The 21,429-nt window shown below is 39.3% G+C and overlaps 1 protein-coding gene across 1 annotated transcript; it reads right to left on the bottom strand.

The window, feature by feature from the left end:
* Positions 1 to 12,183: 12,183 nt before the first annotated feature.
* Positions 12,184 to 14,427, bottom strand: LOC115961676. Its single transcript, XM_031080612.1, has 3 exons — positions 14,233 to 14,427; positions 12,846 to 13,380; positions 12,184 to 12,653 (listed from the first exon to the last, which is right to left on the bottom strand). The coding sequence occupies exons 1-3, from the start codon at positions 14,425 to 14,427 to the stop codon at positions 12,184 to 12,186; spliced, it is 1,200 nt and encodes a 399-aa protein (XP_030936472.1).
* Between the last annotated feature and the right edge of the window lie 7,002 nt (positions 14,428 to 21,429).

Here is a 21,429-nt window from a genome sequence, read left to right as displayed (position 1 = left end):
ATAGTAAACTAGGGAACAGAGGTATTGACAGCATGTATGTTGGAGTAGAACTCCTGTATAAAAATGCTAGGACATCTAATAGGTTTCTCATATAGAGGTTCCTAACCCCGAGAGCTAAATGCATCAAGTAGAGAAGTGTTTGAAAAATCAGACAGAATGACGTGGCATTTCGAGTGAATCACCCGGTCACAAAAGTTCTCCTTAAAATCCTTTTGGAATTTCGAATCACAAAACCTATCTCTAACAGAAGGAGAAGAAAAAGAAGAAGCAGAACCATGACGAGATATCAAGTTCCTAGAAGGGACAGATTTCTTGGGTGATATAGTAAGAAAATTAAGGAAAAGAAAATAAACACACCAGAACACGCACTTGAAAGAATGAAGAAAGAAAGGAATGATGCATGGGAATGCATGAGCATGTGACGTGCAAAAAATAAGAGCATCATAGGCAAAACCCAATTTTAACTATAGCACTCACAATCTATTAACAGACACACAACCTAAAAATGCATGAAAGCATGATTATAATGCTTGAGAATGCAATGCATGATCATGTGAGAACAAAAAAACAAAGCCCAACCTAAAAATTTTCACAAAACCCCCCCAAATTTCCCAAAAATTTGGAAAAACCTAGGTCTAAATGCATGAAATGCATGAAAGATGAAGAAAAGAAAAGATTAGGACCACTTACCAATGAATTAAAGCTTGGAATAGGCCAAAATCAAGGTTGGAAGAAGGATTTTGGTGAAAAAAAAAGGTTTTATATCAAGAGAGAAGTATTGAAATGTTTAAGTGAGAATGAAACCGGGTTGACCCTCGAGTATATATAGAAACAGGCATCTCAATAGATCAAGCAAGTATTAAGGAGGCATTGAGAATAAAAGCTAGATGTATCGAGAGGTGTTGAGGAGATGTCAACGGCTAAAAACTTTGATGTATCGTGGTAGGTGCTGAGTAGGTATCGAGCAAACAATGAGTTTAGAAATTTGGCTCAATGTATCAGGCTATGTGTCAAGAGGTATCAAGAAAACCCAAAAAAGCTTCAATAGAAAAGACTTGTGTCGAAAGGTATCGAAAGGTGTCGAGATTACTATCGAGCTGGTATCGAAATGCACAGAAGCATGAATTTTCAAGGGAGAAAAGGCATGATATGAATGCAAACAAGATAAACACCATACCAAACACCATAGAAGCATGTAAAGCGCTCAAATAAAAAAAATAAAATCTAGATGCAAAGCATTCTTAGATCCTAAACACTAAACAAGTTTAACCAATTTTATATTCAAAAACAAGTTAAGACAGTTTAGTAAGCTTGTACTACCACATGTATTCCTTGTGATAGCCAAATCACACTATAGTTGTACAATAGTATCAAGAGTAGCAAAGAATTGCGTGTTGTGTGTGAAACTTTTGCAAGAAATCACAAGTTTTTCATTATATGAAAATAATGATATAAGAGAATTAAGAAACATTCACACACAATCATGACTATTTGATGGGGACCATTACCTTTAAGGTACTTCATATACTCTCACATCTCCTAGAAACACGCTTGCAACCATGTATAAAAGCTTTTTTTTTTTTTTTTTTTAATGTTCAATTAGTGTATAAAACAACACCTTGAACGTTTAAACCTCCAATTTACAAAATACCAATTCAAACTTAATATCAAATAATTAATGTGCGAAATATGACTATAAGCTTAATACAGAATTGATAAACAATCTAAACCAAATAAAATCACATCCATAGTAGAAATTAAATGGCAAAGATTAAGGGAAGAGAGATGTAAACAGAAGGACAACACAACGATATGTTATCGAAGAGGAAACCAAAGCCCTCGGCGTAAAACCTCTCCGCCACCCTCCAAGCTATAAACAATCCACTAAAGAATGTAGTTGGAATACATGAACAGTAGAAGACCCTCCAAGCCTAATCTACCCAATGTAGCTAAGCCCTCTAAGCTCCTACTCTAATGAGGTTACGCCGAACCTATTTCTTCTTTAGTTTACCGGATTCTGCTATAAACCATAGCATCAACCAATATGAAATTGGTCCCTTCTTAACTGCTTCCCAAAGCACCAAACAACCTTTTCACAGATATGGGTATGGTGAGAAAAGGTTTTGATAATGTACCTCTCAAGGATGTAACAATGGAGAGGGTAAGAGTAGAGGGATTTGAAGAATCTCTATGTGAAGATTGTGGATGAGTCAATCTTGTTTTTCTCTAGGGTTTCTCTCTAAAAATTCTCTTTGGCAGCTCTCTACATTTCGTGGGTATAAGGGGTATATATACTAAGGTGAGAAAGGAATGTGAAGAGTTAGGTTTTTCAAAACAGAGCTGGCTGGCGGCTTGACCTCGCGACTTAACTGAGTCGCGAGTTCCAGCCGCGAGGTAACTGAATGGCCAGTCTGTACCTTTTGTCCTGTAGTGCTCCAGCTAGCATGACGCTTCAACTTCGGGCATGCTTGGCATGTGTGTAACTTCTAGCAGCTTGCAAGGCGCGAGCCATCCATGAGATCCAATCGCGAGTCTCTGCTTCTTTGCACAATCTTGAGCATCTCTTCACACTCTCTCACACAATACCCTTACATGATTCCCACCTAAATACAGGGTTACTAATTGCTAAAATACAAGCAAATTTGACACGAAATAAAGTCAACAAGATGGTTGATAAAATTTCAACCTTACATGATTCATTTTGCTTTTTCATGTCCTTTGCATATTTTTCTTTTAACTATAACAAGGCATATAAATGTTTTTTCATGTTCTTTGCATATTTTTATTTTAAGTATAACAAGGCATATCATGCATGGACATATAAGAAAGAGAAAAGAAATACCCATTTATGTTAGCCAAACATCTTTTTCTTGCTGTGCAAGTGCTACACCTTACCAAGCATGGCTTATATGAATTGCACACAGATGTTTTATAATTGACGAGTTTTAGTGGTAAGATGGTTATTTATGCCTTTCTCTTAGGATTTTGTAGTCCTTCCCATCAAAAGGAGTAATATAGATATAAATGATAAAAGATTAACCAAATTATACAAATCACACAATAAGCCACAAAGCTCACATTGCTTAATTGTGCATGAAGATGCTCATCCAAGCTACAAACGATACAAAGTTAAGAAACCTTATTTCATTGGCCATACAAGGTACACAAGTACCAGTATACACACACATTGTTTTTGTATTTTTCAAAATTTTCTTTTTTTATTGAAAGTAATAAACAAAACAAACAAACAAACAAACATATTAAAAAGTAGTAAAAACTAAATGCAAATGCATGAAGAAGAAGAAGAAGAAAGAAGATTACTCCAAAGAGATTACACCAATGTTTTGGCACATGAATTCAAAACAACCATCGAAAGGTTTTGTGAAGAGGTCAGCATTTTGATCATCAATGTTAATGAACTCAAGAGTGAGAGTGTAATCTTCAACCAATCCGCGAATGAAGTGGTGTCAGATGTCAATATGTTTAGTCTAGGAGTGTTGGACGGGATTTTTGGAGATTTTAATGGTATAGGTATTGTCACAGTATATGGTGAGATGTTTTTGACAAATACCATAATCAAGAAAGAGTTTTTGCATCCAAAGGAGTTGAGTGCAACAACTACCTGCAGCAATGTATTCTACAGGGTGGTGGAGAGATATATAGGATTTTGCTTCTTACTCATCCAAGAGACAAGATTATTTCCTAAGTAAAAACACCCACCAAATGTGATCTTACAATCATCAGCATTATTAGCCCAGTCATCGTCAGAATATCCAACCAACACATCATTAGTGTCCTTATCATACCAAACACCAAAATTACTAGTTGATTTAACATATTTGATAATACGCTTAACAGCATTAACATGGGATTCTTTAGGATTAGCTTGATATCGAGCACAAACTCCAACATTGTAACTAATGTTAGGTTTACTAGCAGTAAGATACGGAAGACTACCTATCATGCTTCTATATAAGGTAGGATCTACACTTTTGCCTACCAAGTCAACTAGTAAGCTTAACATTCAGACTCATGGGAGTTCTAACAGAGCGAGCAAACTCTAAACCAAATTTCTTCACAAGATTATTTGCATATTTAGATTGAGAGATGAAGGTACCTGAGTTTTTTTGCCGAATTTGAAGTCCAAGTTTAACTCTCCTATCATGCTTATCTCGAATTCAGTCTGCATCATGCTGGAAAAAGAGTGTGCAAGATCATCTTTTGTAGACCTGAAGATGATTTCATCAACATATACTTGAGCTACAACCAATTCTCCATCTACCTTCTTAATAAACAAGATTCTATTGACTTGACCTCTTGAAAACCTATTAGCCATCAAATATTCTATGAGTTGATCATACCACGCTCTTGGTGCTTGCTTCAAGCCATATAGTGTCTTCTTTAGATAAAGCACATGATTGGGATAATATGGATCAACAAAACCCTTAGGTTGAGATACATAAACTTCTTCCTTGAGAAACCCATTTAGGAAGGTACTCTAAACATCCATTTGATATAACTTGAATTTAAAATGACAAGCAAGAGCAAGTAAAATCATGGATTCAATATGAGCCATGGGTGCGAATGTCTCATCAAAATCAACCCCTTCAACATATAAAACATTCGTAATGTCAGATAATCCTAGCAAGGAGATAATTCCTTTTCCTTTTATCTGGGATTTGCTTTCATCACCAAATGTAACATTGCCACCCTTTTTTGGTTCAAACATTTTAAAGAAAGAGCGGTCTCCAGTCATATGTCTCGAACAGCCACTATCAGGGTACCACAAATAGGTGTCCATTACTTTAAGGGTAGTATGCATCATGAAACATACTTCACATTTATTAGCTAGGTTATACCGTAAGTTACTTTCTCTATAACCATGTTAGGACATATGTGAATCATGTTAGAAACATGTGTCATCGAATTGGCTAATCCTTGGACAAAATACACTTTACTTGTAATTGGGTAGATCTAGGATGTGTTTAATGCTTCAAGAAACAAGAGTTCAAGTCCAAGTGTTAAAGCCATGCAAATCTATCCAAGAATCAAGTGAAGAAGTACTGGATTCTAAAGCTCGACAGCTAGCATCTATCGAGGTTTAAAAGAGATCTTCAGCCTGATGCTCGACAATTGCTTAATAGATAACCTATCTATCAAGATTTATGAAAATCAGTTTTTTAGATCTAATTTCACACATATCCATGTATACACGTTTAGGCTTTCTTTTCTCATAACCCTAAACATATATAATGATTATTTTAAGAGTTGTCACAGTAGATGAAAGTGGATGTAACTTAATGCAAAAGTTTTTCACAAGCATATTGTGACCAGAGTCCTATGCCCTAATTCATCTTTCTCTTGAAGAAGCAACTGCGTTTGTACGCTATAAGGTTTTGTAACCAAGGAGTTTCGTGATCTTTATAATGTTGATGAACTTTGTAGCCAACATCCTTCTCAAGTTGGTAGTTAGTCACGTACTTAGATCCGTGCATCGATTGGTTAGTCACCTATTGGGAGCCGTGCATTGAAAATGAGAAATTATCACTACAGAATAAGTTTAATTGGGTATTGGGATAAGGGTTCAACTGTAGGTTGGTATAAGGTATTAGGATTCCTTTACTTGTAATTGCTTGTTGTGATAATAATAGATTCTCAAGAGTGGTGACCTTAAAATCGCCCAATGGGGTTTTGCCTTGAAGGTTTCCCCATTCGTAAACAAATCACCGTGTCAACATTATTTTCTAATGTATATTAACTTAATTGGTGATTTGTTTATGCTACCACGCATATTGCATGTTAATTGGATTAATTAATTAACTCAAGTAATTAATTGGTTAATTCATCACAAGGGATCAATACATTCTTAGCCTATCAAACCTCTACTAAATAACTTTAACCAAGCCTTTATCTTTCTTTTACTAACAACCCTGCGGATGCACCTTTTGAGACAATCTAGTCTTCTTTGAAGTTTACATTTTTCAAGAATCAACTATTCTGGCACTTGAACTGATCTTAACAAATCATCCATATACAAAAAAAATTCAACCAACAAAAACTTCAGTTTCAAATAAATGTCAAACTTACATGTCTTGAGAAACTGAAGAAAATCAATGTTAGTGTCACAAGAGAGAATAGTAGAAAAAGATTTGTTCATGTAATTTGTATCCTTGACAACAAGGGTCAATGGATCACACAACATAGATTAAAAACCTAATTAGAGTGTGACCACTCGAATACCACTTGTTGGGTTATAGATTGACCTTAGTTATTTAATTAAATTACCCAAATTGATTAATTAAATCAAATTACATGCAAATCATGGAGGCACCAACAAATCACCAAATAAACTATTATGCAACGAAAATAAAATAGATACGGTGATTTGTTGACGAATGTGGAAAACCTCATGCAAGGCAAATATACCCCATCAGGTAAATTTTAGGTCACCACTCCCAAGAATCCACAAATCAACAATCAAGCAGTTACAAGTATGAGGAATCTTACCACTACTCTGGCCTATTCCAAAATATCAACCTATAGTTGAACCTTCACTCCAATTCCCAATTGGACTTGATCTTGTAGTAGACTTCTTCACATGCACAGATCTCAGTACGTGACTAACTCAAGCAACTTGATTGACTATTGTTGGCTACAAAGTTCTTCACTTCAAAGCACATTTAAGATCAGGAAGCACTTGGTAAACCCTAAGACGCATAAAACATTGTAGCTTCTTATAAAGTATATGAGTTTTCTAATTGAATCTCTTTGTCACATTGATGACTTTAAAATAAGCCTTTATATATTTTAGGGTTATAGAGAGAGAAACCTTAATCATCCAAGTCATCATGGGCCGAATTTCAGATCCGAGAATTCTGAAATCATAATTCTCAATAGATCAAGTTTGTGTCGAGCTTCCTCATTAAACCTCAATAGATGTGTCAAGCCTAATGTCGAGCTTTAATGAAATAGCTTTTCTTCACTTGTTTCTTGGATCAATCTTCATGTCTTTAATGACACTACTTGTGAAGTAAACTTCACACACTTGTTGATACATTAAACCCAACTTAGATCTACCTATATATAAGTAAAGTGCATTTGGTCAAAGGATAAGCTAATACATAGAAAATATGACCCTAACACACTTAAAAGGGAACAAAATTGGTACCATGCAAGTGCAAAAATGTTGCCAACATTGAGATGGAAGGAAATGGCAACCAAATGGTGGTGATGATGAACATACACAGACACACAGTGCTCCAAAAATGAAGAAGATTGAAAATGAAAATCTTTATTTTCAATTTCTACCTTCACCGACCCTCCCAATTTCCAAATCAAAAATTGAATTTCAATAGAGGGTTAACGTTGTCAGACTAACAGAAGTTAAAGTGTGTACTATTTTAAGGTGATGTGGTAGGTAAGCTGATCTTAGCTATTTTTGTTGATGTGTTCATTTTCTATTGGCTAACCTTGTAGTCTTGGATCACCTAAGAATTTCCCCATAAAAAGAGGCTTTTGTTAAATATTTTATTATTATCCTCTCCAAAAAAAAAATGTATATTAATAAAGTACAAAAAATTCTAAGACTATAACCTATTTAATACTCATTCTCACAACTATCTTAAGTATCATATATGGTTGCTTGTAATCGGGGAGAGGGAAAAATAAGTGTAAAAAAATTGTTTATAAATAAAGGCATCTCCCCTTCAAGTGTTGCTTGGATAATGCTCATCCTGTGGGTTAGTTACTTTCTTCTTATAATTTTTCTCATACTTATTTGGAATTCTTTTTTGCATTTAGCATAATTTTAGAAACTGTTTCATTAGTGAACATGTTTTTGAAACTATTTAGGGGAAAGTATGCTATAACAATCCTATCATGTATGTAGGACCCTTAATACAGATATTACAACTAAGTTGATTTTAACACTAAACTAATCACAAGTTAAAGTGTAAGTAACTTAGCAAAACTTCCAAATCACAATCTACACTGCACAAGCATGGTAATATAGAAAGCTAAAGGAAATAGAGAGAGAGGAAGACAAACAAACCACACATAACACCACAATTGTTATGGAAGAGGAAAACCCGAGCCCTGAGTGTAAAAACCTTTCCCCCAACCACCAATCAAAATTTCCACTAGGTAAGATAGTTGCAGCACATAAGGTATACAATGAACCTTCCAAGTCCACTTTCCTACATATACTTGAGCCCTTCAAGCTCTAGCTAGCAACCGACTTCATCAAGTCCTTTCTCTTCCTAGCTTACCAGAAACCCTCCACTGAAGCTCCAATGGAATCACCACCAATGATGATTGGATTTAGGTTGTGACTTCTCAAGTTTCCTTTCTCATTCACTCACTCACAAGTATGCATTTGTGGATGAGGAATGTTTTTACAGGATCTCTATTAATGGAATGAAAGAGATGGAAAAAGGAGATGAAGAACTTCGTTTTTCTCTAAGAAAAAGTTCTCTCTTTTCATACAAAGAATTGGCTTCACACTCTTGGCACCCTTAGGGTTTCTAAGGTTTGGTTAATACTTATCTAAAGCCCCTTTCCATGCTTCACAGTTGTGTGTGTGTGCGTGTGTGTGTGTGTGTGTGTGTGTGCTGGCAGAAAAACAGTGGTTGGTGCAGTTAGCAAAGTACAAAGATTGTGCAACTCTCAACCTATTCACCCCCTAAGGTCGCGAGGTGCATGCCTGCACTCTTAGACACCATATGGACTTCACAGGTAGCTTAGGTCAGGTCGTGAGCTAGTCACCTCCAAGTCACGAGATCTTGGGTTAATGCAGCTTTCAGTCGTCAAAGAAAGGCTCAAGTACACTATCCCAACTTACACAAAAACCTAGGAAATAATATATCACCAATAAAATATATTACATATAAAGTCTTGTCAAACATATAAAGTCTTGTCACTAAATGAAGCAAACATAAAAACATGACTTCTAATTAGGAAACTAGCTTCTTAAGCCTTAGAGGCTTGAGTTCCATGGCAAACTCAAGTTTTAAAGACTCGAGTTATATGTGCTGGCAATGTTGATGTGGAATTATACTCCACATGGAATTCAAGCCTTAGAAACCCGAGTTCCGTAAAGGTGCTGCAACTTTGTTCTTCTTTGTTCTTCTTTCTTCTACCTTTGTTCTTCTTTCTTCAACTTTGTTCATCTCAAGCAACCATCAACATCCACGCCCCACCCACTTCTTCATTCTTCTCAAGTAACCATAAAAACCCATGCCCATAAGATCAAAGGCTAACAAGATCCCACGCTAGAAGATCAAAGGCCAACAAGATTGAAGGCTAAGAAGATTGAAGGCTGGGGTTTCTAAAGATCGAAGGATGGGTTTCAAAGAAAATTGAAGGTAGTGGTTCTTGGTGTTTTTGAGAAGAACGAAGGAAGTGGCTGGGTGAAGAACGAAGGTAGTGGTTCCTAGGTTTCAAAGGAGAATGAAGGCAAGGGTTGGGTGAGAGGTTCAGAGAGATGGAAGGTTTGGTTTTACTGGTATGAGGAAAGACTAGAGTTCCACGTGAATTTTTTCTTCCATGTCAGCTTAGAACTCGAGCCTCTAAGGCTCGAGATGCTAGTTTGCTAATAAGTTTTGAAAACATGCTTACTAACAAATATGTTTCAAAAATGGTGTTACATAGCAAATTTCCCCACTTATTTGCCTCTTTTTTTTCTTCTCTTCTTTTTTCTTGTGTTGAAACTTGAAACTACCATTTCTCCTTAGCATAAAAAGGCTTTAGAATCATTTCCTTCTCTTTGTGTCTTAAAACGTACGAAGAGTGCTCATTATCAAACTAATCTAGGTGTTGGTTCCAATAACATTGTAAAGCAACCTTCACCATCTTAATGAACCTTTTGTTTTGGAACTGTGGAGGGCTTGGGAACCCTCTAGCCGTTCATGCCTTTCTCTCACTAAAGAGAGAAAAAAGATCCTAAAGTCTTGTTTTTTAGTGAAACAATACTTCACAGACATGGTGTTCTGAAACTTCGCACTAGACTCTCACTAATTGGATGTATTTGTGGCGGATAGAGTGGGTTTGATAAATGGGCTAGCTATTTCTTGTGATAAGTCTGTTTCATTGGAAGTTTTATCATGAATGTTCAATATGTGTATAAAACACTATGAACGTTTAGAACCCCAATTTCCAAATTATCAATTCAAGCTTATTATCAAACAATTAATGTGCGAAACAAGAACATAAGCATATAATAGAATTGATAAACAATCTAAACCAAATAAAATCACATCCACATCAGAAATTAAATGGCAAAGATTAAAGGAAGAGAGATGCAAACACAAGGACAATACAACGATGTGTTATCGAAGAGGAAACCAAAGCTTTTGGCGTAAAACCTCTCTGCTGCCCTCCAAGCGGTAAAAATCCACTAAAGAATGTAATTGGGATATATGAACAGTAGAAGACCCTCCAAGCCTAATCTACCCAGTGTACCTAAGCACTCCAAGCTCCTACTCCAACAAAGTTACGCCGAACCTATTTCTTCTTTAGCTTATTGGATTCCGCTATAACCCATAGCATCAACCATTATGAATTGGTTCCTTCCGAATTGCTTCCCAAAGCACTAAAAAGCCTTCTCACAGATATGGGTAAGGTGAGAAAAGGATTTGGTTAAAGAAACTCTCAAGGATGTTTCAATGGAGAGGGTGAGAGTTAAGGAATTTGAAGAGTCACTATGTGAAGATTGTGGATGAGTCAATCTTGTTCTTCTCTAGGGTTTCTCTCTCAAAATTCTCTCTGGAAGCTCTCAATATTTTGTGGGTATAAGGGGTATTTATACTGGAGTGAGAAAGGAATGCGAAGAGTTAGTTTTTCCATAACAGAGTGGACTAGCGACTTGGCCTTACGACTTGACTGAGTCGTGAGACCAAGCCGCGAGCTAACTGAATGGCCAGTTTGAACTTTTTGTCCTATAGTGCTACAGCTAGTATGATGGTTCAACTTCTCTGCATGCTTCACTTGTGTGCATCTTCTGGGAGCTTGCAAGCTGCGAGCCACCCACGATTCCCTGCTTCACTACACAATCTTGAGCATTTCTTCACACTTTCTCACACACTACCCTTACATGATTCCCACCTAAATATAGGGTTACTAATTGCTAAATTACAAGCAAATTTGGCACAGAATAAAGCTAACAAGATGGTTGATTAAACTCAACCTTACATATCATACTCCACTTCTCACATGGATGTCTTGGTGAGCAATACCATAGTGTGACGATTTACTAGTTTTATGGACATCCTGGCGATTTAGGAAGCATGGACATTTTATTTTGGATGTCATACCTATGTCATTTTATTTTGGATGTCATACCTATGTCATACTTGTATCGGACACTTAACTCGCCTAGGACACTTCTACGAGTCTATATCTTCTATCTCACTCTTCCTTCTCCACTATATCCTCCACAAATAAAAGCATGCCACATGTCCATCTAATTTATTAATTGCTAAATTTATGCCTTAGAGCATCCACAGCAGTGGAGCAAAAAATTTAGCTTTTTAACTCTACTAAAAGTTACTTTATCTATTTTACCTATATACATGCTACAGCAGTGGATCTATTTTAGCTTTTAACACAATAAAATAATATAAACATCATAATAAAATAATATATCCATTACAATAAAATAATATATTCACTACAATAAAATAATATATCCTATACAATAAACAACAATCACAACCACCTTCAACCGCCACCGCCGCCGATGACTCTTTTTCCACCACCGTCGCCGCCACCACCACCGCCACCGACGACTCTTTTTCCACCACCGCCGCCGCCGCATGATAGCAAATAATCGTCTAGTATTAACAAGTGATTTTTTTAACCCCAAATTATAATCGTACATTTTTTTTTTTTACTAAAACAATTTCTCAATTATCATGATAGCCTATTATCGTCTCAATTGTCCGAAAGCAACCTTGGAACAATGTGAACTATGAAATGAAGGAACTTTATAAGAAAACATATAAAATAGAATACATATTATAGCAAGAACAATGTAGTCCATAGATTTGCTCACATACATAACTCAAACCAAATTACAATAAAACTCACACACTCGCACAAGTTCCTATGACTCATACTTCTCAACATACAAAAAAGAAAGTTCCTACGACTCGCCTTGCAATTGCCATAATGTTCAATAAGGTCCGACTAGAGTTGAAAATCAATTTCTCGGTCTCTAATGCGTCCATGCCTCTCAATGTATGACAAAAATTCATCACTTTGTTCACGTAACATTTGCAGAGGAGGATTATCCATTCCATCATTTTGTTCATAATCCAAATCTACCACTTCATTATCATCCCGCTCATCTTCAACAATCATATTATGGAGAATTATGCACACTTTCATGATCTTTTTGAGTGTTTCAAGATGAAAAAATCGTGCAAGTCCACGAACAATTGCAAAACGTGCTTGAAGCACTCCAAATGCACGCTCAACATCCTTCCTATACGCCTCTTGGGCTGCTGCAAATAATTTATACTTCTGTCCTTGTGGAGCTGGGATTGTTTTCACAAATGTTGCCCACTTTGGATATATACCATCAGCAAGGTAATATCCCATAGTGTAGTCATGACCATGAATTGAGTAATGTATTGTAGGAGCACGTCCTTCAGCAAGTTCATTAAATACATGAGATCACTCTAACACATTAATATCATTATTTGACCTAGGTAACCCAAAAAATGCATGCCATATCCAAAGATCATATGATGCTACTGCCTCCAAAATAATAGTAGGCTCACGAATATGACCACAATATTGACCTTTCCATGCAGATGGACAATTTTTCCACTTCCAATGCATGCAATCAATTGAACCTCGACGTTCACCGTGAGCTAACAGTCTAGCAATGTCTTCATTGTTTGGCTTTCTCAAGTATTCTTCAAAGAAAATATCAATTACCACAGTAACAAATTTTTTCAAATTTTCTAATGCAGTAGTTTCTCCAATCCGCACATATTCATCTATCAAATCACTCGATACTCCATACACAAGCATTCTAAGTGCAGCAGTTATCTTTTGTAATGAAGATAAACCAAGTTTGTTGGCACTATTTCTTTTTTGGACAAAGTAAGAGTCATGAGCTTCAACTTGAGATTGAATACGAAGAAAAAGAGAACGCTTCATCCGAAATCTCCTACAAAATAAAGCGGGTGGATATATTGGTGTGGGAGCAAAATAATCAAGAAAAAGCCTCTCATGGCCTACCAAATGATTACGTTGGATAGAACGACGGCAACGCTTAGGTTTTGATGCTTCCATAACAAGTTCTTCGATTATCTCATCTTCATTTAAGTCATCAAGAAGGAACTTGCAAAACAAATAGTGATTCATGGATGTAACCTTCAAGACAATTGGAAATCAATTATTACTATAGATGCAAAATTAAAATCAAGTGACATAAACCACAACAAAATGAATATAACTAATTCACGCACAAATCACAACACAAACACATACATCTAAAAAAAAAAAAACTTGGAAATACTATGAATGCTCATTGTTCATAGATTTATTCTAAGACCTGTCATCTCAAAACCAAGCATATGATACTAGGAATGTTCAATGAATAGAAATAATTGGATGAAAGACACTCATAGTGGCAGTAACAGCAAGATATATAATAGCAAAATATACAATAGGCACTCATAGTGGCTATAATACTCATAGTTGATCAAATAATAGTTTCATTGGATCAAAGAATTATATCAATGCCTATCACAAGATCGAATGGAACTTAACAAAAGATAAAAAAGATTGCACTTCAAAGTCTTTGTTAGATTGCACTTCAAGTCACAACACAAATACATTTATATAGTTTAAGATAATTGATCAAGTAACATAAGTCACTGCAAAATACATAAAAGTCTAAACTACATCCAAAATACAATTAAACCCATTAATTACATGATCTTCGTTTTGCCATGATTTCCTCTTGGAGTTGTTCATAAAAAGCTTTTTGTGTTTCGGTTAAGCCACTTGTATCTATCATCATGATTCTCTCTTCCTTTAACCTTTCTTCCCGCTCACATTTTTTTCTTCTCAATCATCATTCTTTCCTTCTCAATCTTAAGTTTTTCTTCCCTACTTTCCCTTTCAATCACAAGTTTTTCCCTCTCAAAAGACATTTTTTTCCTCTTCCAACCGAGTTACATCCTCAATCAATTTCAATTTTTTGTTCAAATATTCCCTTACATCTTTTCTGATGGCTTTATTCTTTCTGATGGCCTTTTCGGCCTTCCTACCAATAGGTCTCTCAAAATTGGAAGTGTCACCAAGTCCGAACCCACAATCCCCTTCACTAATAGATATTGCCTCTGAAGTTGGAGGCACGGATGATCTGGATCTAGCATTGTTAGGATCGGCAAACTTTAGTTGGTCCTTTAACATGAGCCAACAATGGTCAAGAAGAAAGGGTTGCGACGGCGTGGACTGGGCTGGGACAGCGACGGATAGTGTGGGCTGGGCTGGGATGGCGACAGCGTGGAGTGCTTGATAAGTGAGAGAGATGAGAGCTTGATAAGTGAGAGAGATGAAAGCTTGCGACGGCGTAGGCTGGGCTGGGCTGGGACGGCGACGGACGGCGTGGGCTGGGCTGGGACGACGATGGCGTGGAAAGCTTGATGAGTGAGAGAGATGAGAGCTTGCGACTGCATGGGCTGGACTGGGATGGCGACGGTGATGAGTGCTTGATGAGTGAGAGAGATGAGTGTGGGAGATGAGTGCTTGATGAATGAGGGAGATTAGTGCTCTGATGAGTGCGGTGGAGATATAGAATAAAAAAATGAAAAAAATAAGGTGAGTTTTATTATTTTAATCGGGAGTTGGATTAAAAAAAAAAATTTTTTTTTTTTTTAGATGAGTGCTACAGTGCACATCTATAGATAGATGTGCGCTGTAGCAAATCAGCTAAATTTTATGGATTTGGCTCCACTACTGCAAGCCTTTTTTGCTATATTGGTGGAACTAAAATAGCATTATAGTTTTTTAGCTCCACTGCTACAAATGCTCTTATATTATTTCAATTTCCTAAAATAAATAAATAAATAACCCATCATATTTAGGAAATTGAAATAATAGAAGGCATAAATTTAGCATTTAATAAATTAGATGGACATGTGTCATGTTTTTATTTGTGGAGTATATAGTGGAGCAAGAAGAGTGGGATAGAAGATTTGGATTCCACTTCTACATGTATGCCCCAGTTGTGTTCTTTTAAAAAAAGTACTAAACACAACCGGTACATAAGAACAAGAGAAATCGAATACCTTTTTCATAAAATAAAGAGAGCATTCATGCTCTGAATAGTAATAATGCATTTGAAAATTAATAAATATATTTATTCTTGGTTTGTCGTGTCCTATTTTTTCAAAAATTACTGTGTCGCTGTGTCATATCTGTACACCTACATGAACCCGTACCCGCTGTGTCCGTGCTTCTTAGTAGGGCGATCTTGCTGGAGAATGGCTGCAGTGCATAGTGTAATAGAGACATCAATAATGGCAGTGCACTCAGTGTCAATGGTAAAGTTTTATTTAAGCTCATCCTTCATCGGTGGTTTATTTATAACATTGCCCATTTGCCTCTTTCATATCCAGGGATTTGATACCTGCAAATTATTGTGACTCATTACTGAATTAGAATGAGAAAACACCTTGTTTTTGGTCAGTCATCACTTCAGTGCCCTGAGTCATCTCTCCTTATGTTTCTAGTTCAAGAGGGTAACTTAAAACTTCAAGATCATCATAGTTGTATAAAATAACTAGGTTTGAAGATTGATATGGACAAAAATAGTGCTTAAGGCGTGAGCTGGCAAAACCGTCAACTTCTATTGCAAGCTAACGACAAGAAGAGATTTGATAGGGGTAGCGAAGGGAGTCGGCAGGCAGTACCAAAAGGCTGACAACATCAACAAGCTGACACCTATAAAACTGAAGGGAGTACAATAAGCTGACGGTCTTGAATAAGCTAACGGTCTTGATATGGTTTGCTTGCTGCCCACGATTGCATATATAAGGAAAAGTCTTGCCCTCCATGTTTGGTGTTACTCAAAGGGATTCTTATAAGGAAAGGATTCCGCCAAATACGCCCAAAGAGACTCCTATAAGGAAAAAACTTCTACAGCAAGAAAAAGATGTCAACCCTCTACTACTATAAAAGCTCCAATACCCTCACTAGCCAAGGTACGCATAATTTATCCGCTCTAGCACTCTAAAGTTGTGAGAAGCTCCAACTTGACCTTCGAAGGGTATTTGGCCAGCACCACACCGGTGCTCTCTATAAGGTCTTCCCTTTTTGTGTTGTGTAGGTGCTGTTGCGAGCACATGAAGGCCATGTAACTCATTATTGATTTTTCGACATCATCAGTTGGTGTCGTCTGTGGGAAACATTTAGCATACTTTAGCTTATCGCTTCCCGAACAAAGAGTTGCATGGTACTTACTCGCTCGATGGCAACTACCAACAACGTTCAAGGAGACGAGCCGCGACCCACTGCCCTGGAGAGGCAGGTCCAAACCCTCATGGCAGCAGTGGAATGTCTCACCAAGCAAAATCATGATCTTGAAGAACAGTTACGCCAAAGGAATGCGGGACACGGCACCCAGGAAGAAGGCCAAGAAGGTACCAGCGCCGAGCGACGAGACCGAGAGGGACCAGAAGGTAGCAACGCCTCAAGCAAACTGGAGCGACAAAATATGAGCCTCCCATCCCTCACAAATACGACTCCACCACATATTGTCACAGAGATGCAGGCAATAAAGGAACATGTGGAGGTTATGATGAACACTCTTAAGGGACGAGTGTCCAGCGATCTTGACGATCTCGTTAACCGAACTGACTCACCATTCACTGCCTCCGTCAATTCCTTCCCCCTACCGTATAAGTTTCGTATGCCGCAGATAGACAGTTACGACGGAGTCAAGGACCCTTTGGATCACCTAGAGACCTTCAAGACCTTGATGTACCTTCAAGAAGTAGCAGATGAAATCATGTGTAGGGTCTTCCCTATAACGCTGAAGGGCCCAGCAAGGGTGTGGTTCAGCCGACTGACGCCCAACTCCATCAGCACTTTCAAGGAGCTAAGCGCTCAGTCACACTTCATCGGGGGACATAGGAATAAGAAGTCCACGGCATGCTTGATGAGCATCAAGCAGCGAAAGGACAAGACGTTGAGATCCTACATAACCTGCTTCAATAAGGAAGCACTCTACAGGGCCACCAAGTACATGAATGCTGAAGACGCGTTGCTGGCTCGGGAGGAAAAGCCCAGGAAGAGGGAGAGACAGGAAGACACATGGCGGGACCAAGGGCGGAAGAAGGCAAGGACAGTAGACCGAAGGGATGAAAGGCGCTCTAAGCCCCTGGGACGAAGGTTCACAAGCTTCACTCCATTGACTGCCCCAAAAGATTAAGTCCTAATGTAAATCAAGGATGAGGGGGCTCTAACGTTCCCTGGAAAGCTGAAGGGAGACCCCAATAAGCGATCTAGAGACAAAAATTGCCACTTCCACTATGACCACGGTCATTACACAGCCGATTATTACAACTTAAAGCAACAAATTGAGGCCCATATCAAACAAGAAAAATTGCAGAAGTTCGTCAGTAAGGAGAGAATAGATCCACCCCCTCAAGAGCAACACCCCCGATGGGATAATGAGCGACCTAGACCCCTCATAGGGGACATAAGGATGATCGTGGGAGGAACGGTGACTACTGGGTCGTCCAAAAAAGCCAGCAAAACTTACCTTAGGATGGTCCAGAATGTTCAACTGACAGGAGCCGTACCAAAGATAGCAAGGAGAGAAGGCCCCATTATCGGGTTCTCGAAATAAGATGCACGATAACTTCACCACCCGCATGACGATGCTCTTGTTGTCAACATACGAGTAGGAGACTACAACATGCACCGAGTGTTGGTCGACAATGGCAGCTCGGCAGATATCCTATACTACCCGGCATTCCAACAAATGAGGATTGACAAGGAACAATTGATTCTGACGAACGACCCGCTCGTTGGTTTTGGAGGAACAAGGGTGTTCCCCCTGGGCACGGTCACATTATCTGTAATGGTAGGTGATTACCCTCAACAAATCACCAAGGATGTAACATTCCTAGTGGTAGACTACTCGTCCACCTACAATGCTATCCTCGGACGACCCACCCTCAATTCGTGGAAGGCCGTAACCTCAACCTACCACCTAATGATTAAGTTCCCTACCGACTATGGAGTGGGAGAGCTACACGAAGATCAGATGGCCGCATGCGAATGCTACGTGGCCATGATGGAAATGGATGACCACTTCCAAGCCATGAACACAGAAGAACATCGGATGCGACGGAGCCGGTAGAGAAGCTTGAAGAGATACTCCTTGACGACTCCAATCCTGACCGAATGACCAAAATTGGAACCCTCACTAATTCCGCGGTCTGCCAAGCGCTCACAACTTTTCTCAGAAATAATCAGGACGTATTTGCTTGGAGCCATGAAGACATGTCAGGGATAGACCCTTCAGTCATGGTGCATAGGCTAAATGTATCACCCTCCTTTCCACCCATCCGACAGAAGAAGCGTGTGTTCGCCCCAGAGCGAGATCAGGCCATAGCGGAAGAGGTTCGTAAACTACAGGAGGTGAGCTTCATTAAGGAGGTTTATTAGCCCAATTGGCTGGCAAACGTAGTGATGGTTAAGAAAGCTAGCGGAAAGTGGAGGATGTGCGTGGACTTCACCGACCTAAACAAAGCGTGCCCCAAAGACAGCTATCCTCTTCCGTGGGTCGACGTTCTAGTAGACTCTACGGCTTAGCATCAACTGTTAAGTTTTATGGATGCTTTCTCGGGTTACAACCAAATCTGAATACACGAAGATGATCAGGAGAAAACTTCGTTCATGACTAGCCAAGGCCTCTTCTGTTATAAAGTGATGCCATTCGGCCTAAAAAACGCAGGTGCAACATATTAGAGGTTGATGAACAAGATGTTTGCATAGCAAATCGGGAGAAATGTCCAAGTCTACGTTGATGACATACTAGTAAAAAGCCGAAGGGAGATCACTTGGAAGACCTCAGGGAAACATTCAACACCCTTCGCTCTTACAACATGAAGCTCAATCCAAGAAAGTGCGCCTTCGAAGTGACGGCAAGAAAAATCCTAGGATTCATGGTGTCTCAAAGGGGCATCGAGGCCAACCCGGACAAGATCTAGGCCATAATGGAGATGGTGCCCCCAAGAAATGTGAAGGAAGTACAAAGCCTCAACGGCAAAATAGCAGGGCTGAATAGATTCATGTCAAGGGCAACGAAAAAGTGTTTACCTTTTTTTCGCACACCAAAGAAATCTTTCGAGTGGACTACCGAGTGTCAGCAAGCATTCAAGGAATTAAAAGCTTATCTATCTTCCCCGCCATTGCTAAGTCCCTCGCAACCAGGAGAAGAGCTTTTTCTCTACCTGGTCGTCTCCCTTGCCGCCGTTAGTGCCTCCTTGATTAGAGAAGAGGAAAGAGTGCAAAAACCCGTGTATTATGCCAGCTGGGTGCTTCGCGGTGCCGAAGAAAGATACCCACCCATGGAGAAACTCGCAACCCACAAGCTCAAACCGTACTATCAAGACCACACGATGATTGTCCTAACCGATAAGCCCTTAAGGTGGGCGATGAGCAACCCTGAAGCAGCTAGTCGATTGGCGCTATGGGCCATGGAGTTGAGCGAGTTTGACATCCAGTATCACCCATGAACTGCCATCAAAGGACAGATCGTTGCCGACTTCATAGCAGAATTTACCAGCGACGAGGACAAGGGGGCAAAAGAGTCTCCTCTGTGGAGCATACATACGGACGGATCATCCAACAAACAGGCCGGGGGGGCTAGCATCGTACTACTATCACCCGAAGGGGACACGGTTGAATGTATGGTCCATCTCGACTTCCCTACCACCAACAATGAAACGGAATACGAAGCACTAGTAGCAGGACTCGATCTTTCCAAAGCAGCAAGAGCCACGAACATAGTCATTTACTGCGACTCTCAAGTTGTTACTAATCAAGTGAATGGGGACTATGAGTGCAAGGACGACAGAATGAAGAGGTATCTGGATAAAGTAAGAAAAACAGTAGATGACTTAAAGGCCAAAATCATCCAAATCCCAGAGGAGAAAATGAGCAAGCCGACCGCCTTGCCAAAGCCGCTTCAGCAGAAAATATGATCACCCTCGATAATGTACTCTCTTTTGTTTTGCTTTTCCCACTAATAGATTTTGATGACGTGCAGAAGATAGGTACGGAAAGTAACTGGACCATACCGATAGCTTCATATTTGAAGAACGGTGTCTTGCTAGACAAAATGGAGGTCGCGAGAAAGCTGAAGGTCCAGGCAGCGCAGTTCATTTTGATAAAGGATGTCTTGTACAAAAGAGGTTTCTCCCATCCATATCTGAGGTGTTTGGGTGCTGAAGAGGTGGACTATGTCATGAGAGAGGTACACAAGGGAGTTTACGGAAACCACTTGGGGCCAAGATCATTAGTGCATAAGCTAGTATGAGCAGGGTACTATTGGCCTACCATACAGAAGGACGCCGAAGCTTATGTCAAGACCTACGACAAGTGCCAAAGGTTCAGCAACATCATTAGACAACCAACCAAAGAGTTGACCCTGATAACGACCCCATGGCCGTTTGCTCAATGGGGTCTAGACATCATGGACCATTCCTTATAGCAGTTCGACAGCTGAAGTTCCTGGTAGTGGGCATTGACTACTTTACAAATTGGGTGGAAGTTGACGCCTTGGCCAACATTACGAAGAAGAACATACGGAATTTTGTTTGGAGATGCATCATATGCAGGTTTGGGATCCCTAGAGACTTAATCTCAGATAACGAGAAGCAATTCGACAACGACTCCTTCCGGGACTTTTGCTCACAATTAGGGATAAGAAACCACTACTCCTCCCCCACCCAACCTCAAGCTAACGGATAGGTAGAAGTCATGAATCGATTCTTGCTCAAGATTATCAAGACTCGGCTCTAGGGGGCAAAGGGTATATGGCCTAAAGAGTTGCCAAGCATACTATGGGCATACAGGACAATGGTGAGAATGCCCACAGAAGAGACACCATTCTGGCTAACATACGGGAGCGAAGCAGTCATCCTGGCCAAAGTCGGACTCACAAGCTACAGGGTGCACAACCATGATGAGAATAAGAATGACGAGGCCATATGACTATAGCTTAATCTAGTAGACGAAATCAAGGCAACGGAAGAACAAAGGCTCGCACGGTACTAGGACCGCATGGCTAAGCATTACAACTCCCAAGTCCGATACAGAGACTTCCGAGTTGGAGATCTCATTCTAAGGAAAGTCATAGGCACTGCTAGAGACCCTACCCAAGGGAAGCTCGGCCCT

Source organism: Quercus lobata, chromosome 9 (assembly GCF_001633185.2).
Source record: "Quercus lobata isolate SW786 chromosome 9, ValleyOak3.0 Primary Assembly, whole genome shotgun sequence".
Classification (NCBI taxonomy): domain Eukaryota; kingdom Viridiplantae; phylum Streptophyta; class Magnoliopsida; order Fagales; family Fagaceae; genus Quercus; species Quercus lobata.
This window is presented reverse-complemented; position numbering and strand designations above follow the sequence as displayed.